The sequence below is a fragment of the Falco biarmicus genome, chromosome 1 (assembly GCF_023638135.1).
Source record: "Falco biarmicus isolate bFalBia1 chromosome 1, bFalBia1.pri, whole genome shotgun sequence".
Taxonomy (NCBI): domain Eukaryota; kingdom Metazoa; phylum Chordata; class Aves; order Falconiformes; family Falconidae; genus Falco; species Falco biarmicus.
In genome coordinates this window covers 15,782,301-15,801,373 of record NC_079288.1, presented here as the reverse complement: position 1 = coordinate 15,801,373, position 19,073 = coordinate 15,782,301, and the positions used below count along the sequence as shown (strand labels likewise).

The following is a 19,073-nucleotide window of genomic DNA, read 5'->3' as shown; positions in this document are numbered from 1 at the left end:
TGCTGAAACCAGCGGCAAAGATGGAAAAACAAAGCAGATGAATTTTGTTTCCCAAAGAGCTTTTACAACAGCCAGGGCTTGCAACCAAGCTCTGTTCAAACATCCACCCTGAGGTTAGGGCAGCAGGCACTTAACTCCCAAAGCGCCCCGCAGACCAGCTCATTCCTGGAGGCATGGATTTGCCCCCAGCAACATCAGACTGCTCAGCCCTCCACTGGCTATCAGCGCAGTAAGCACACAGCAAACAGAGTAAGTAACATAGTCACGAAGGAAGGGGAAGGGGACAGAACTACAGAAACAGAAACAAACCCACATGCGGTTTAAAACACCACTGCACCTCCCACAGAAAGGCAGACAGCACTGCTTGAAGAATCAAAATTCCAGCCTCGGAGACCTGCTTTGAATTTTTTGGCTTAGGCAGCACAGTACCATCCACCTGGAAACAACAAATTTTGAGGAAGGAATCTTTCTGGAAGACAGGATGAGCGAAGGCAGCAGGGAGGGCCAGGCCAGGTGTAAGACACCAGGAATGTAGATGGGTAAAGGCAAAGTGTGTTTGCTCTAAGCTATTATTCAAATATTGGCATATTTGGGTTTATTGCAGGAACACAAGAGAGACAACATTTGCAGTGCTCAGAAAACCAAAACTCTTCCAGACCCCTCCTTTACAAACAGTTTTGAATACAGCAGCAATAGCAACAAAATGCTTTTAAATAAGCTGAGAGAACGGGCTGTTGTTATGAAATATCCCATGAAGGAAAAGGCATTTCTTTTCCAAGTGGGAACATGGCAACAGTTAAATATAAAACGAAATCAAGTGAAGACAACTTAAGAGTTGATTGAACACAAAAATAAATAAATAACTTAAAAAATTAAGTTCTACAGATCTTTTCATCAGGCATTATGAATGGTTTTAATAAGTTTGAAATAAATTGTTTACTACCAGCAAGAAAGAAACTTTTCTTCTGGATGCCACATGTAAGCAGAAGTAGCGTGTTTCTTCTGTGCCCAGTCAGAAGTGACTGAAGTCACTGAAACAGGTGTTTCCTTCTAGGCCTCTGCTAACAGAGTGGCACTGCCATGGTTTGTCAAGACATCTTCCAGATAAACAGACAGTCCTACTCCAGCTTTGCCCTCCAGCTGTTTCTCTATCCCACTGAGATGTTCGATAGCTCCTTTTAATACTCTCTCCCTCTCGCACAAGTCCGTGTGATTTCCTGCTTCGTTCTCTTCAACCCCTGATTTCAGATATTGCAAGACGTAGGATTTGATCGCATCCCCATGTTCCGTTATGGTTTCCCAAATGACTGGCAGGTCTGTGCTCTTTGCCAGACTCAATAAATGAAGCAGAGCCTGGCAGATCTGCGTTCTGAGGCTGGCACTGTACTTGAATTCCAGAAAGTCCTCAGTGTCTTCACTCTTCTGCAAGGCTACCACCAAGGCACTCCAGATTTGGCAGAACTGCTCAGTGGAGCCATAGCATTCCCTCTTGCTAGGGATGGAGAGGGCCATGGCCGATTTGATTCGGACTTTAAAATTCTTGCAGGACTTCACTACTGAGGAAAGTGCACTATACGCTTGCATGGTCCAAGGAGCCTCTCCTAAAAAAATCCCAAAAAACCAAGACCTCCTTTTCAATCAGTCAAAATATACAAAACTGTAAGTGTATCTCCTAAACATTTAATGGGTTTACATTTACTGTATTTATTCTGGTCTAAATGAGAGAATCTGGGGTTATGAAATGAAAAATTAGTTAAAAAACAGTTAATCTTTTTTAAGCAGCAAAGTGACATTTGGCATCTATTCACAGCTATAATCCCATCCTCACACTCTTTTCTAATGTGACAGATCCAACTGAATACAGCACAGTTATGCCTGTACTGGGATTCGCAGGATCTCAACCTATTTCACTGGCAAGAGTTCTAGGAAAGCTATGACAGCAAGATTCAGCTCAGTTTGATTTCTCCCCTCTTCCCCAACACATTTGTAACAGAGACCTTATCAAAACCACAACCTGCTGTGCAAATCCAAAGCCAGCGGGACAAGTTACTCACCGAGTGGCAAGGCAGTGTTCTTAAATACATTCCCCAGTGCGTAACAAGCATTCCAGCGCACTTTCATAGCGGCCTCACTCTGAACAGTAGAAATAAGGGCCTGAAGAGATTCCTCGATGGCTTCCCTAAACCTGGGGTTTGCTATGTGATAGGGCTGGAGGAAGTGAAGCACATTCCCGAGAGCCCGGACTGCATTACTCTTTACCTGGAATACACATACAAGAAAAAGAAAAAAAAAAAAAGAACCACCATTCTGGCTTTCAGCTTACAGGCAAAGCTTTTGTCAAGCCTGCTACAAAATTGTGCTCAGAGCCAACAAGGAGCTCATCTGGAATCAGACTGCGTCTAATCAGATGGTAACTTCCTAAATGCCACCAGAAAGATCACTCTCTGCTAACAGTCACCTTGAAAACAAAACAAAAATACCAAAACAAACACGAGAACAACCCTGCACTGCGGAAAAGTGCAATCAAATGCCCTGCAGATCAAACAACACAGGAAACCTCCAAACAGGAGCCCTCAAGAGGATATTGAGTTGCAGCTCCCCGGCCACTGGGGCAAAACGCCCCAAAGTAACTGGTGCCTCTTCTGTTTTTTTGAAATAAAAATGCAACAGTTAACTACAGTATGGTAACTCCACCCTCCTTCCCCTCAGTCATACCTTGTCTCTGTCCTTGGATGCTTCAGTCGCAGATCGTAACATTTTCAACAGCAGCAGATCAGAAAACTCCTCTTGAAAACTTTGTCCCATGGTTTCCCTAGCAGAAGAACCACACTGTGAAAGGCCAGTTCAGATGATCCATCCCCAGAGATGCGATACAATCCTTTATAAACGCGTATGAACAACCTTCACTCTTTCGAAGGCTAATATGTAAGGCAGACCTTACTACATGTGACCACTATGTTTATTAATTTAAAACCAAACTATCAATGCAAGAAAGCTGGTTAGCAATGCATTAAGTCTGTAATAAAAAACAGAGGGCAATGAATTGCTCAGAGGCAATTCTGTAGCAGGAATATATGATAACTATTTCTCTTGTTAAAAATGTAACAGTAGGTTAGACTTCCTTCAGTCTTTGGCTTGAGGAAATGTTAAATATTTATTAATTTTACTTCTGTGTTACATTGAAAGTAAAGTAACCAGGGAACATGCAATTGCACAAAGCAACATGCAAGAAATGGAAAACTGAAAAGTAAACTTGGAACACACTCCAGAACTAATGATTAGAAAGACCTAAACCCATGCAGTTTAGTAGAACTCAAGCCCAGACAAATACAGGATATTTATAATACAGTGTCGTGCACTGGCAGACACACAGGCTAAAAAGTGGTTAAAAAGAAGCATCCAAGCCAAATTTTTGCTTTTTTTGATACTAAGTAGATCCTGACGCTATGGGAATAGGGGCAGAGAGGGGAGCTCCACAGGCCAAGGCATGCTTACGTACATGTTGATGATCAGAGTGTCTGTAAGATTGCCCAGGGACCAAGCTGCTTTGGCACGGACGTTGGGAGACTTGTCATGGAGGGAATTCAGAATAGCGTTTGCTGTGTCTGCCACAAACATCACGTCCTATAAAAGTAAAAAAGGCTGCAAAGTCAGGAAGTTTTAAAAACCTCAGGTGATTTCCTTAGTAACATACACATTCTGGCCTTTCTAGGGAAAGTGATACCTGCACAGAGACCAGCTTTATTCACATACTCTTCTTTTGTAGGTGACAACTTTTAACGTGTTTATGGTGCTCTCTGTACAGCTTTGTTTGACAGTCTAGGCTTGCATGCTGACCAAGTTCACCACTCTCTTAGGTAGCTGTCGCTGAAAGGTTTCAATATATTATTTCATTTCATTGGCGCTTTAGTTACTTCGGATTTTAACATAATTACCTGGACTGCCAATCTAATGCTCATCAAATCCCCCTCTTAAAGTAATTGCTTCTCCAAATTCCCTGTTGAGCAGCCTGTTTTACCTTCTCTTCTATGGCATATTACATTTAATTTTCATTCCCTTACCTACAGTAAAGGATTTTCTTTCAAAATATTTCGGAATCAAATCTTAATGTCAGCTACTGCATTGGGTTTTTTATTACAATCACTCATTTCAGGCCACATGGCAAAACCTACAGTCTTCCAGCTCAGCCAAGCTAAGATCAATTTTTTTTATGGAAACAAACCAGCATTTTTCTCTAAATAAGCTTCACTTTTTAAGGAAAACTGAAGCCTTCACATCAAAAACTTGTTAAACTCTACAGAGCAGTGTACAGCTGTCCCCTTCTTCCCAGCTCTACCCCATCTCTTGCAGCTCCTTTGTGCCAACCCAGCCTTTCCCACTTCTGTCCCCGAGAGCCTGGGCAAGATCCTGACCTCCCTCCTTTTGCTCTCACTTATGAGGCACTCTGCCTTCTCCTTCACCTCACTTAAAACTGCACTGGTTCTGTTCACCACACAAAAGGCAAGAGCAGGTCTGCAGACAGTAAGGAAAAGCTATATACACGCTACAGACCAAAAGCAAGAAGGCAGGCCAATTCTTTGCAAAAGAACTCCTGTCCCACATCTTACGGTTCATCAAACCCATTATAAAATGGCTCAAGATAAGAAAAAAAGGCCAGTTCTGACCTGCCGAAGACAAGAGAAGAGGATGTAGACTCCAAGCGCACGTGCAGCAGCAGCTTTTACGAGTGGGTTCTCACTGTGGTTCAGGCCAAGGAGCAGAGTGACGCACAGTATCTGCTGGTCATTCTGCAACGATAAGCAAGCAGTCATGGCAACAGAGAGAAACTGGAAAGATCTCTGTCCCACAAAGTAAGACAGCTGACAAATACTCTGAAAGACCCTAATAGTGGAATCTATAGAAGCTACTATTTAGAGTGTACTCTTTTTATTAAAAGCAAATTGACTGGCATTTCAGGATGCCACACAGGAAATGGGAATGGTTCCAGCAAACACTATCTTGTTGCTGTTGGATAAGACCACAAAGGAAACCAAAATATTAACTATCATCTAAACGCAGACAGCATGGCCCATCAGAGGTAAAACAGACTGGATCGTTTGCGTTTTCCTGTCTTACTTCGCTCTTTCCCCTTCATTAACAAGGACAGCCAGGCAGATTAAGTTCATCTTGGACAGATTGTCAGTTTACCAACCCATGACAAAGAACTTTGTTTCATCAGAGCAAAGGGTCAGAGTGGGCACTGACTCGACCCCACACGGCGACAGGGACAAGAGAGTGTATGGGATCAAAGTACAGGGTGATGAAGTACATGCTGTACTTTGAGAAACCAGATGGAGAATTCCAGAGATACTGCTGTACTAGCAATTCTTGGGCAAATGAGATCTGGCAGAGTACACCCCATCAAGAAGGGCACAGTGACATAAAAGGAGCTGCACAATGCAGTGGTGATACACTGCCAAGGCTTTCATGTTTAAAAGCATATTTCGTGTTGCAAAAGGAGAGGAAGGCCAACACTTTTGCTTGCTTCTGCCAAGGCAATCACCGCAGTATGGTGTTTTAAAAGCCAGCCAAAAGAAAAAAAATACATGCAAACTGGTGAACGTCAGTCCGTGGCTGTTAGCACAGCCGCCTCTTCAAAGACTCAACCAGCAATATCCCTTCTCCCCTCACTCAGGCAATGAAACTCTTACCCTCATCTCCCATGCATCATCACCAAGGCTGAGTATTCATGGCAGGGCCAAACACCTTTGGTGACCCATGGTTTAATTGTCTTGACAGACCACTCCCAACATTGCCTCCTCCAATCTTCAACAGTCACAACTTGTTCAGAATGTTAAAAAAAATAAAATAACTCTGGAAGGTTTCTCTACCCTCTCCTTTTGAGTTTTTAAAGGGTTTACAGTACTGTAATCTGGTACACAAGAACAAAGCCTCAATAGGTAAAACCGCCACACTTCAAGGAGTGCTCTCTTACCTGCAGACTGCTGAAAGCTTCTGGCAAGATTGAAGACAGGGCATCACAAGCGCTTGTCTGAAGAGTCGCATGTGGAGAGTTCTGAAGAGTGCCAGGTAAAGGGCCATTTAACATCATAGTCCAAAAAGTTACAACCTACAGAAGAAGCAGCCAGGTTTACCTATTTAAACTCAGCAATTACACCTAAATTCTACAATAGATTCTCTTTTCCCATCATCATCTTTAAGAGATACTTACAGCAGGTAGCATCATCACATGTGAAGGTGATTACAGCTGTCTGGAAGCTTAGAACACTTAGCATTCAGAAACATTTTAAAGATATTTTAGTACTGCTGTCAAGTACTTATTCACTGAGTTCTGTTTGTTTCCTTCTCAAGGCCACATACACTCAGATTAGATTCCATTAGGTAGAATTACGATCCCATTCTTGAATCCACACAGCTGGGTATTTTCATTTGTCTGACAATTTACATCTGTAGCAAGCAATTGGAATCTAGTGCTACCAGACATTTCCTGTCTTATAAGGTCATTGGCAACCGGCTCAAAACTTAGCAGAAGTCAAAGAAATTTTCAACCTTGACTCTGTTCACAGAAGCAAGACTTAAAACAGGCCTATGTTACTTCTAGAATGCCAGTTCCTCAGCTTCTACAAACTTAACCAACAGCCAGCCTCAGACAATGAATTTTTCTGAAATCACCCTTTATTGTGGTTCTGGCCACTCTCTCTGCACTTGTGAGCAACCAGACTATGTAGGCTGGCTCTTGTAACAACGCAAAGTCCCCAAAGCTCTAAAAGCGTACATCTAGGTTTTGTGCAGCAGTAATAATGCAAGCAAAATCAGCACTGTTCTTCCAGCTTTCTGACTTACAGCAGGCAGGAGAAGGAGGGATGGGGGAAGCCAGAGAAGCAGCATTAACATAATGTAAAAGAAAAACAAACAAAAAAACCACCCCAACATACCTGCCTACAGACAAAAATAAATGCCAAAATAATGCAAAATTGTACACATCACCATCTATAAAGCTGCAGGGTACCGAGTCCCTTTCTGCTTTTCTGCAATTGATTTATCTGTATCCATGCCAGCGACTTTGCAGAGTTCAAGGAAGCTCAGTGAAGCGGAATTTCAGAGGGAGCCCACACACTTACCACGCTGACTGGTACTCTCTGATCAGGGGCAACAGCTGAATCAGGTTTGTACTGCTGCAGCACACCTGTGCCCAGCTCCTCCAGAAGCTGCAAGGAAACAAAAAGCAGCTAGGTCTTTATCAGGGATGACTCAAGTACCACTGCACTGTAAGCAGCCTTTACCTAGGACTATACTTACTCAGGGAATAAAAATAAAAGGTTCAGTATTGTTTCAGACTATTCTGTTCCTGGTAGTGAAGAAACAAGAGAAGAAGCCTTGCTTACAGTCTCCAGCCTGAGCAGCACAACAGATTGCTACACAAAGACAAAATCTCTCTGAGTTTTCCTCTGGGTGACAGACTACAGTTCCTGCACCAGTTGATGCTAAATCAGGGAAGGGCCAGTGTTACAGTCCTTGCATTTTCCAAGCTTCCTGGGAGACGCTCTGCTCAGAATTCAAGATTGGAAGCAGAAGGTACATTTCTCAGTGTCAGGGTACTACACTTCCCAAAGAGCTACAGCAGGCACCAGCTTTATGGTGTGCTGCATCACACACGCGCACAGATGCTATGAATATTCATCACTACTCATCTGTATTTGCAAAGCACACTAATAGCTAAAACTGACTTGGCAAAACAATGTAGACATTTCCTCATGCTCTTACTTTGGCTCCATGAAGCTGAATGGATGGATCCATTTCTTCCATGCATCTGCAAGCCACTTCTCCAAGTTCTAGGAAATAGCTCTGAGCCATAGGGAAATAACCTTTTACAAGAAGAGCCAACACCTAAACACACACACACACAAAAAAATCTCCATTCAGTGTTTTTTCCTTCTATGAAACCAAAATACCCCAAAGACACACAGAGAAGATGTTAATGGGCTGATCAACACTGGGACCATAAACTATACTCTAATGTAACAGATATACCTTGCAGCACAACTTCTAGAATACTAGAGCTAATTAAAAACCTCCCTATTCCATTATCTTATTCAAAGAAGAGCCACAAAAGCACTATTGGGTAGCAACACAATTAATTATTTACTGTAAGTGAAGTCTCCTCTAGCTAAAAAACTAAGCTGGAGTGCCTGTAAGAGCAACACATTCTCTGTCTCCTGTAATACTGCTGCTGCATTCTGTGAAGCTGGATTTAACAAATACTCATTGTTCCAGAGTAAGAGTGAGACTCCTTGGGATGCACATCTTTTCTGTGGTTACATGAAGAAGAACAAGGCCAAGCCTCATCATTTACAGGTACTCCTTCAGTCACACCAGCACCATTCCACAGACCCTTGCAGACTGTTTTTTGACTGCAAGGTTCTACCCTGCTGTTTTCTAGCAAAACCTTAATTTAGATTCTGTATGGAGGAGTCTGCATGGGAAGATTCAGTCTTCACCAGATGCCAGCACACACAACCAAATAATATTTTAAAGTACCAAAGGTAAGAAAATCGCAGGCAGATGAACTTGTTGCAGCAGGTTTACTATGGGATGGACAGTTACACTTCCACAGGCATGGAATCAAAATACTCCTTCAGTCACAGCAGCTCAGACATGCTGTGCTAGCCAATGCTTTAGCTCAAGTCTCACCAAAAGAGCTAGGAGCAAAGGCAACCCGTGGCTGAGGCTTGGCTGACATGAGGCAGTTTGATATCGTACCAAGCTGTTCATTTTACAAGCTAGCTGTTCACCCCCACCTGCAAGGATTCCAGTCGAAGGGGACACGGTTCATAAATGCTGGAAAACGATGGAAAGTTAGCATCACTGTCAGAACAGGAATCCTCTCTGGGCAGAATGATGATGGAAACGCAGAGACGGAGAAGCCAGCATGGTTCTGAAGATGCACATCCCACTGGATTTTCTGGAGGCTCCCTTTCGGAGGGGAGTGCTTTTCTCCACTGCTCAGAAGAACTAAAACGGTGAGGTGTTGTGCTACCACTATTATTTAGCCCTGAAGAACTGGGCTGTTGCAAAAGTAACTGCACCTCTGGTAAAGGCGCTTGGACAGATACTATAGCCCCTAATAATGTAAAACTAGAAACTCGAACGTTAACATCTGCAAGAAAGAACAAGGTAGGGGAAGAAAAAGCCAGTCCGTTAGCATCTCACTGCCATGTCAGCATCCTTCTTCAGCCGTTTTCAGACAAGACAGATCACAACATATGATTCAATAGCAATATATATGTTTATGTATTTATGAAGCCGGGGGGGGTGGGGTAGGAATCCACAACTATTTTGTAATAAGCAATGCTGAACCGAGATACAGCATATACAAAAAGGCTCCAGTCAAACAGAATGCAAACCTTTATGAGAAATGTACGGCTTTATCTGGTTCCAAACTCTTGTCAACAACCCAGGTTTTAAACGGCTGTATGGTGCATTTGAAACCAAATTTGCAAGGCACTGAAACACACAAAAGAACATACATGGAGTGGTGGTTACAATGTCAAGCTGGCCTCCAACCGATTTGTTTTTACATTTGCAATTTAGGTCATTCAGACAGCTAATTATCTGAAGGCACCTGAAAACAAATGGCCCACTTATCTGCTGTTTGAAAACTGGTTACAAACTTGGCTCCTAAGATCAAGTATTCAACTACCGTGACCTGACATAAACACCAAGAAATTTCAATAGCCCATGGAAAGCTTTTTTTTGCCAATTTGCATTCCAGTTTTAAAGCCAATGTGAGTCTTCAGAATCACTTCATAGGTTCATTCAGCTCCAGAAAGACTACATGAAAGAAATGCAGGAACAAGAGAATTGTGCTGAAAGGAAACCCTGGGACTCTGTAGGAAGACTCAGTCAATGAAGCCTTGTGAGACCACAACAGTCTATTTCCCACCACCACCTTAGTCCTCAACAGCTCAATCATTTCTGTTCAACCTTTCTTCAAGACTTAATCTAGAGACCAACATCACCTCTTGGGCAGCATTTGAAACATTCAGAGGACAGTTACCTTGACTATTTGCGTCAGTGTTTGAGAAGAGGATTCTGCCACCAGGGCTAGCAGCAGGCAGCGGTGCAGCTCCCGGATGCTAGAAGCAATAGTTGCAGAGAAGGGAGTAAAAGCTGTCTTGTGATCATTAGCATCTTCAGCAACAGAAAGAAACTGCTTAGAACCTTCCAGGATGGCTGAGAGAACTTGAAGAGCACAGGCACGGGTCTGAAATGATAAAACATTTCTGTTACCCACTTTTAACACCTCTTTCAAGCTGATGGAGAATTTTAAAGTTTATGAAAGTCTCTGGGAAAATTTAATTCCAACTATCTTTCCTCATAACATTAAGCAGTATACAACCAATTCTTTTTTCCCTTAACCAGTACATCCTCTTTTATTACTTGTGGTAAGTGATCAAGCAACACAGATATAGTAGCCAAAGTACTTACTGAAGGCCAGAGAAGACAACTCTTAAGATTAATATGGAAAAAATACAACGCTTTTTCTACTCAGAACTGCCTCACCTTTGGAGAAGGGTCCTTTAAAGCAATAGTCATCAAGGACACTGACTGGGGGCTGCCAATACCAGGGGCATCAGGAATGAACGCTGACCAGTAGCCATAAAGAACTCTTTTTTCTATTGATTTTATAGCGGAGAGGAAACAGGCTAGAGCCCCTTGACGAACATTGGCTTGATAAGATCTTAAAAACAAACAAAAAGATTAATGAAATAACAGCAGTGAAAAGTAGTGGACTTAACTTCTTGCACTTGTATTAGTGGCTAGCTGTGATAAGAAATTTTTTTAGACCAAGAACAGGAAGAGAAATAACAAATTTACTGCTTACCAATTTTCTTGTCTCACCACATAAATCAACAGAGAAAGCAATTTCCTCAACAGTTTTGATTAAGAGCAACACACTAGGATCCTGTGGAAGTGTAAGAGTCTGTAAAACTTGTGCCTGATCTACAGGAACCAAAAGGTATGCTAAACATGACACACGAGCTTGAAGTGTTACGGACAAGAGTACACTCTGCTACCACGCTTTATGTTTACATGAACAATCACCTCGTTTTGCTCTGTATTCCACCTTCAGCATCAGAATATTCCGACTCACTGCTGCTGATTCGTTTCCAAATAGTATAATGTGAGGACAAGTGATTCTTTCCAGCAGGCACGTATGCAACATCCGATGCACGAGTCCGAGGATCCAAACAAGGACTGTTCTGCACATCCCCCAAGCGTAATCTCTGCATGTCTGCTCCAAGGACTGATTCCTTTCCTGCATCACTCAAATCTCTTCCTTCTTCCCCAGACTCTCCCTTCTTTTGTTTCCCTTTGGACTTTTTTCTTCGGTTCTGTTTTAAGGTAAAAAATAGATTTATTTTTTTTAACCTCTTGAAATAATATCTAGAAAGATGTGCAAACAATTTGTAGTTGTAAATCTAAGGGAAATAGGTCTCATCTAAAAACAAAACTAATTGCTAATCCAGAATAAAAGCACAGTTTAATATAATAAATCATGCTGTCTTTATAGGACATCAACATCAAATTATACAAGTTTCTAAATGAGTTTTTAGATGAGATTTAGTTTAACCAAGAGTTATCACACCTATTTAGTGTCTTCTGTCGCAACAATGCTGCACGCAAGTGCAATTATAGATATGTGCAATATTATACATACAGAAACAGTCACTTCTTTAGTACTTGAGAGATTGCAGACTCTGCTTTTAGTAATATCAGTACAGTAATACCTTAGTGTAAGCAAGCAGTTTATATCTGAATAGCCTCAAAAATTAAGCTTTGGCCTCTTCATCAGTAAAGCAAAAGATTTCCAAGAAAACTTCTAGTTAAAAATCATAGTTCACACAAAAGCGATTAAAGAAGAGGAACAGTAAATACTTCTGTAGTTCTTTTAGATTTACAGTAGGTATTGAACATCTAAAAATAAACAAGTCAACATGACTATACAACTTTATTTTCTCTAATGTCTTTCAGATAATTGGTAATCCAAAAATGTTTACAGGGTTAAAAAATAACCTGCAGAGGCAGAACACATGGGGGAGGGAGGGAGGAAATCAGTCTCTAGATGAACTTGACTTCCCTAAGAATGAGTCAAGCAATTGTGCAAGTGTTAGAGGAAAGAAAATATAATCTATAACATTAAAAGCTTTGGCTAATCTGCATGCACCAATCCCGTGTCTGCAGGCCAAGAAATCTTGGCTGCAGATGAACAACTGATGCACACAGCTTAACTCGGAAAACCGATCTCTGCAGAGCTGTTTGTTCTCATCACCTGAGTTTACAAAGCAATTTTACTCAGCGCAGAGATTTATAACCAATACTTTTAAAGCAAAGGATGTGAAATGGATCACACGCTCAGAAGACAAAGAGCCTGTTAGCCACTAATATGTCAGGTAACACACAACCGCAACAAACTTGCACATAACAAGTGTGCAGCAGAATCAGTATAATTTCAGCTTACCCCTGTCTGCTTAAAGGCGGCTGGTTCTGATTGTTCCTGTTTGACAGGCGACCTTTTATCGTACTGAGGTAAAGGAGCCGGGTACAAGGCTGTAGGCATTTCTATGCTCAGTCCTGGCAGTCCATGAAACATACATTTCTAGAAGAGAAACAATAACGTTAACACTCTTTCCCTTTTTGATGCATGAAGATTTGCTGCACGTTTACTCAGGTGTTCATCAATTTTCAGCTGGGCTTGTGATCCTTGCCCAGGTCTTGCCTCTCCCCATGCTACGCCAACAGCTAGGCAACATCTGAAATTCAATTGTATCCAGAATGATTTTAAGTAGGTCCAAAAATACCAGCCTCCCATCTTTCTCTAAAATTCTTTTGTGGGAAATGCAGTTAAGATGCTGTGAGAAAATGTCTTTTTGTTTATATCTTACACTACATTTCCCACCACACTCGGGCTTCTCTGCTCCCTCTTTCTCATCTTCTACTGTTTTCCACTTAACAAGCATCCGGAACATGCACGCTTCAGTGCCTGCCTCTTTCTCAAGGTGGGTTTAAGTATTTACCTTTAGCACTGCAAGAAGAGTTCCAATTTGGTCAGTTTGCATCAGTTTCATCTTCCCACCATTGAGAAGCAACTGGACACCTTTCAGTGCATTTTGCAGTAACTGAAAACCGAAACACAGAACTACTTACTTTTCTTTCCCAAAACACTGAAGGTTCACATCTTTCAAATGACCTTCTAAGCAATTACTGTTTTGCTCAACATAATCACTGGGACAGTTACTTATGTATATTAAAAAAGAAAAAAAAAAAAAAAAAACTATTTAAGCAAAATCTCAGTTGACAACACTCCAAATTTCATCTATTCCAAACTCCAATATTCCAGTAGCACAATCTCTTAATTATTCTAGACAATTAGACTCACACTTACCATGCAAAAAGTGATGTCATCTACATCAGAGGTTTTTGAAGACTGCAGAACACTTAGAAAAGTTTGAAAACAGACACTTCTGTAGGACTCATCCAAGTATGGCTGTCCAGGCACACTAAAGTTAAAGCAAGAGGAGACAAACGGCTGGTTTATAGCCTGTCCCACAGCTTAATAAAGATACACACTTATATCCAAGCCCTCTGCTAGACTGAAGAGCACATCCCAGATGGATGGATGGCTCTTTGAAAGGGATCAGCATTACTGCTACAAAGAACAAAAGGAAACCTTCTGCACAAAGAGCTAGCACAATCATAGTATGCCTTACACCTACTCTGCTTCTGTGGCCACCTTCTCAATTACGATGACTCTCCGAGCGTAGCTTAACAAGCTGTCATGCTTATAAATGCTCTTTAGGCAAAACCTGGCATTGAAAAGGGCTTAGAATAACTTTTTGACATTTCCCTAGTTTCCATGAAGTCTGGGCAACCTTCATGTGCTGAAACATTTTAATATCCACTTGTCTTACTGTAAGGAGAGGATAACTGCACCACTTCATCTTTGCCACCTTGAGGACTTTTTAGTAAGAGCTGGCCATTGTTGCAGTGGATTCAGAGTCATTAAACAAATTCTTTTCTAATGGATTCCTAAGCACTTGGTTCCAACACATTTAACTACTTCAAGCCATCAACACATGCTTGATAATACTCACAGGACAACTCTAATATTGCAAGGGATTTGTCTGAAATTAGAATCAGGGAACAGCTGAGGTTGGAAGGGACCCCTGGAGATCATCTAGTCCAACCCCCTTGCATGAAGCAGGCTCAATCAGAGCATATTGCCCAGGACTGTGTCCAGTCAGATTTTGACTGTCTCCAAGGATGGAGACTCCACAGCCTCTCTGGACAGCTGGTTCCAGTATTCAATAATCCTTACTTCTGGGTTTGTGGGCTTTTTTCTTCATATGTTTAATCAGAATTTCCCCTATTTCAGTTTGTGCTCATTGCCTCATGTCCTTTCACTGGGCATCACTGAGAACAGTCTGGCTCTGTCTTTTTCATTCCCTGCCATCATGTGTATATACACACTGGTAAGATCCTCACTGAGCCTGCTCTTCTTGAGGTTAAACAATCCCAAGTCCCCACACAGAAAAATCATCATGCCCCAAACTGCCAGATGCTGCATTTATTTACATTAATTAGTTCTTCAGACTTCACTTATAAATGCTGAAAGTCCAAGTTTTTCTGGTTTTCCATTTGTTTTGGGGTTTTTTTTAATATAAAACCACAAGCCATCTGTTCAGGGGAACTGTTAATCAAAACTCTTTACAGCAAGTCCAAATATCTATTGCTTTTATTAATTGCTTGCTTGCCCACAGAGTCTGGTTAGTCAAAATTCTTCCCATATAGCAGCAAATGAAGGTTTGATGTTGCTGTGGCATCAGCATATTTACATGTGGAGTGGAAAAAATGCATGAATCACAAAAGAATAACAGACAATCACTATAAAAATTTGTAGCTGACCACTTCTTATGCAAAACTAACTCACAGAATCACTGCAGGGACCAGACAGCACAACGCTTTTTCTTTTCTTCCCTAGTCTCTGTAACATTGCTTTTGGAAGACTGAGTTTATAGTTTTATCCACAGATGATAGAGTATCTTGGAGCACTAAAGATTTACATTTCAGATTCATGCATATACACCTTACCAGTCCTGAATTTGCTGTTCCTAGCACAAACAGAGCAGACCAGCTGTTTGTGCTGTCAGATGTACATCTTCTAAAGCATCTACACCACCATCTGAAAAGGCTCACACGCACCTGAGACACAGGTTTGCCATGCTGCGTACTGCTGCCCTCCTGAGTTCCACGTCTGGTTGAGCAGAATCACTGAACTGCACCAAGAGCCCAGTTTTGCCCAGCAAATCTGGAAGATACTAAAACAAACCACAAGTCATTAGGGGTCAGGGCTCTTCCCTCAGCCTCCTGGTTCTTCTGTTTGGTAGCTAAGCATGTCTGTGCTACAATTGTCAGCTGCAATATCAGATTCCATAGACAGATTATGTTTATAAATACGACATGAAAATATTAATTTCCAAAGTTCTCTTATTTTGTATTAAAAAAGTATCAAGTGTGAGCATAGTTCAGACTGAGTCTCAGTTTACACTTTCTCCTCAGACATAAAGCTATGTTAGTAACAACTGCTGTACCAAACTGCTGCCATTATATAGGCTACAAACCCACGCAAGCTGGCAGCTCCAAAAGTGCTAGCATCACCACCCCGTGCTTCAGCCCAACAGCAGAAACTGCTCTGCAAGCTGCCAAGAGCCGGTGACAGCAGGAGAATTCAACGTATCAAACACTTCCAGCCACACTGCAGCTACAAGGAGCTTCATACAAACCTCAGGATTGATAACCTGATAGTCTCTGCTTTGAAACAGCTTTGAGCCTCCACACTAAAGACCTGATCTGGTTAGAGAATAAATTTCAGGATATTCAATGAGTCTGCTGAGTAACATGCAATTTTTGAAGCTCCCCACATTCTTCCTGCCTGATAAACAGGCATACTCGTGTGGTTACTCTGCACACTACATCTGGTGCCTTTTAATAGCGTGCCTTTGGCTCAAGCCAGGTAATAGGTGATCCCTACAGCTACAGCAGTATTCAGCACGGGAAGAATCTTTGCTATCTCCTGATTATTAGTATACACACCTATGACACCTGAAATTTAGACCTTTCCATAACTATCAGTCACTATTTAAATGGGATCTAACCTTAGCATGAAAGGTTTTTCAATGCAATTTGAGAACATGATACTTTTTTATTCTTTTTTTTAAGAAAAAAATTAAAAGAAAGTAGAAACAGGAGAAGGGTGCAAATATTTTTGTGGTTACTTTCTCTTAGGTTGTAAACTCACTTTCTGACATTTAGGTCCATTATTGTAAAGAAGAGCTGCTACGGCTTGCAGAATTTCAACATGCGTCCAAGAGCTGCACTGCTTAAGAGCAGAGATGCAGTAGGAAAGAAGAAAATTCAGGTTCTGTTCATCAACCATCACCTGTTGTAACAGAAAAGGACTGTGGTCAAGAAAACAATGTCATGTACTGTTAAGAGTCAATATACCCAGATATAGTGGTTATAGACTCAGGTGATCTGACTGTTACAATTCCACACTGTCACAGAGTCAGCTGACACTTAGGAAACTGATAAATCAACACAAGTGTCCTACAATCAAGAGTACTGCCAATGGCGTATTGCTTCTGACTGAAAACTGGTTTTATATAATGAACTATGGCAGGGCTACAGATCAGAACCTCAGCTAAGAATAAATAAGAAATGCAGTGAAAATCCAGAAAACTCTGCAGGAAGGTCAGCTCCGCAGCCCCGTAAAAAGATAGATGGCCTCCCTGGCTTAGTGGGAGACCAGGGAGCCAACACACAGGGAAAGGTGGGACAAGGCCAAACGTTTTGTACCTGAAATCTGTTAAGCAAGTGATGGATAAGCTGACAAACTTTGCTGACAAGATGTTCCTGATCAAGGTGAACCAGCTGACAGGCTTGGACAAGCAGAGTACAAACATCCTAGAAAAGAAAGCCACAGTGTATTATTTAAAGACTACAAAGCCAGGGTGGAAACCACATCATCAGCTATGACTTTGATCACATAACCATATCTGCGTGTGGATACCACCAACATCAATACACATGGACAATGTAACAAAACGAATGAAACCCCAAGTAGTGAGCTTGCCCCTCGTTTATCCACAGACCTTCATCCCCGCACTGGGACGTGCCGACATGGACTCAGATTGCAGGAGTGCTGCTCAAACAGCACTGGAGCAAAATCAAAGCCAATAATAATGGCAAAAGTAAAATACAGGAACGGAAGGGGGGGGAAAGCAGCATTGTCAAAAAAAAAAATAATTAAAAAAACCCAATTAATTTCAAAACGCAAGCCTACTCCGGAAATAGAATGAAGAAAACCCGGTAAATCAGCACCGTTTACAGGGCCATAGGGAAGCACAGCGTGCTCCCAAGGAAGCAGTATCGACACTGCACAGGGCAGCGCTCAGACCTCACGGCTGTTAACGAGAGCTGGCCTGAACAGCACGGCACGGCACCGGCCGGGCCCGCCGCCCCCCGGCCTCACCCGCCAGCGGGCCCGGGCAGCCGCCGGCCGGTGGCTCAGGGGGCACCGGGAGCGATGGCGACGGGCGCCCCACGCCAGCCCGCGCACCCCCGCACCCCCGGCTTTAGGGGCAGGGGCGCGCGCGTGTGCCCCCCACCGGCACCGCGCGCAGGGGGGGCGAGAGCGCGCGCACGCGTGACGTGAACCCGCCCGTGACGTGCACGCCCGCGTGCGAGCGCCTTCCCCCCCCGCAGCGGGCACATCCCCGCGCGTGTGCGGGCGGCAGGACCCCCGGCCCCGACCCTCCGACCCTCCGGCCCCCCGGCCCCGCTCCCCGGCCCGGCCGCGCGGTACCTGAGGGCTGGGCCCGGCCACCGGCGCCGGCCCGCAGCTCTCCGAGATGAGCTGGTCGAAAAGCAGGTGGAGCTCGGTGCGGCGGTGGCCGCCGTCGGGCCGCTCGGCGCCGGGCTGAGGCCGCAGGGCGCCCAGACGCGCCAGGTAACGGCGGAACGAGCTGTCCAGCTCCTCCGGCCCCACCGCCGCCATGGCCGCTATCTTCCGCCTTCCCGCCCGCGGCGCTATGGCAACGGGGAGCACTTCCGGGGCGGGGCGGTACGGCGGCCGGGCCGGGCCGCGGTGACGGGCACGGGCACTACGGGGCCCGCCCTGCACCTCGCAGCAGCCTGGGAATGGGGAAAGGGGGAGCCCCAGGGCCCGGCGGCGGCTCCGGTATGCCCGGTGTGCCCGGCCGGCGGCGCGGCCTGCACCGGCCTGGCGCGGGCCGGAGTTGCGGGCCCGGTGCGTGTCCGGCACCACAGGGGCCGGGGACGTGTCACACCCGCAGCCACGCCGCGCTCACGGTGGTGTACGCTCACAGCGGTGGCACGCTCACAGCCACACTGGTGTCACACGCGCAGCCGTGCCACACTCATGGTGGTGTCACACTTGCGGTGGTATGCTCACAGGCATGCCACACGCATGGCAATGTCACGCTCATGGCAGTGTCACACTTGCAGCCACACCACACTCATGGCAGTATCACGCTTACAGCAGTGTCACGCTCACAGCCATGCCACAGTCACAACTGGGTTTCACTTGCAGCCGTGCTACACAGCAGTGTCATGCGCACAGCAGTGTCACACTTGGCAGCCATGCCACACTCACGGTGGTGTCATGTTCATGGCAGTGTCACACTTCCAGCCATGCCACACTTGTGGCAGCGTCACGATTGTGGCCATGCCATGTGGTGTCACACTCGTGGCTGTGGTGGTGTCACACTTGTGGCTGTGCCATGCTTGCAGTGGTGTCACACTCACAGCCGTGCCACACTCACAGCCGTGCCACGCTCACAGCTGTGCCACGCTCACAGCCGTGCCACGCTCACAGCACTGCCACGCTCACAGCCGTGCCACACTCACAGCACTGCCATGCTCACAGCACTGCCACGCTCACAGCACTGCCACGCTCACAGCCGTGCCACACTCACAGCACTGCCATGCTC

At 44.2% G+C, this 19,073-nt stretch overlaps 1 protein-coding gene across 2 annotated transcripts; it reads right to left on the bottom strand.

Moving 5' to 3' along the window:
• Positions 1–578: 578 nt before the first annotated feature.
• Positions 579–18,157, bottom strand: HEATR6 (HEAT repeat containing 6). 2 transcript variants are annotated; one of them, XM_056350517.1, is made up of 20 exons: positions 17,927–18,157; positions 16,918–17,025; positions 16,361–16,501; positions 15,265–15,380; positions 13,448–13,562; positions 13,080–13,181; positions 12,524–12,661; positions 11,107–11,396; positions 10,564–10,741; positions 10,058–10,264; positions 9,405–9,504; positions 8,799–9,157; positions 7,765–7,887; positions 7,122–7,208; positions 5,975–6,109; positions 4,665–4,787; positions 3,500–3,624; positions 2,716–2,812; positions 2,055–2,259; positions 579–1,601 (listed from the first exon to the last, which is right to left on the bottom strand). In XM_056350517.1, exons 1-20 carry the CDS (start codon positions 18,116–18,118, stop codon positions 1,051–1,053), a joined length of 3,492 nt encoding a protein of 1,163 aa, XP_056206492.1. In that variant the 5' UTR covers positions 18,119–18,157; the 3' UTR covers positions 579–1,050. The 2 variants fall into 2 exon arrangements, with proteins under 2 accessions (XP_056206492.1, XP_056206501.1); XM_056350526.1 differs by lacking the exon at positions 4,665–4,787.
• Between the last annotated feature and the right edge of the window lie 916 nt (positions 18,158–19,073).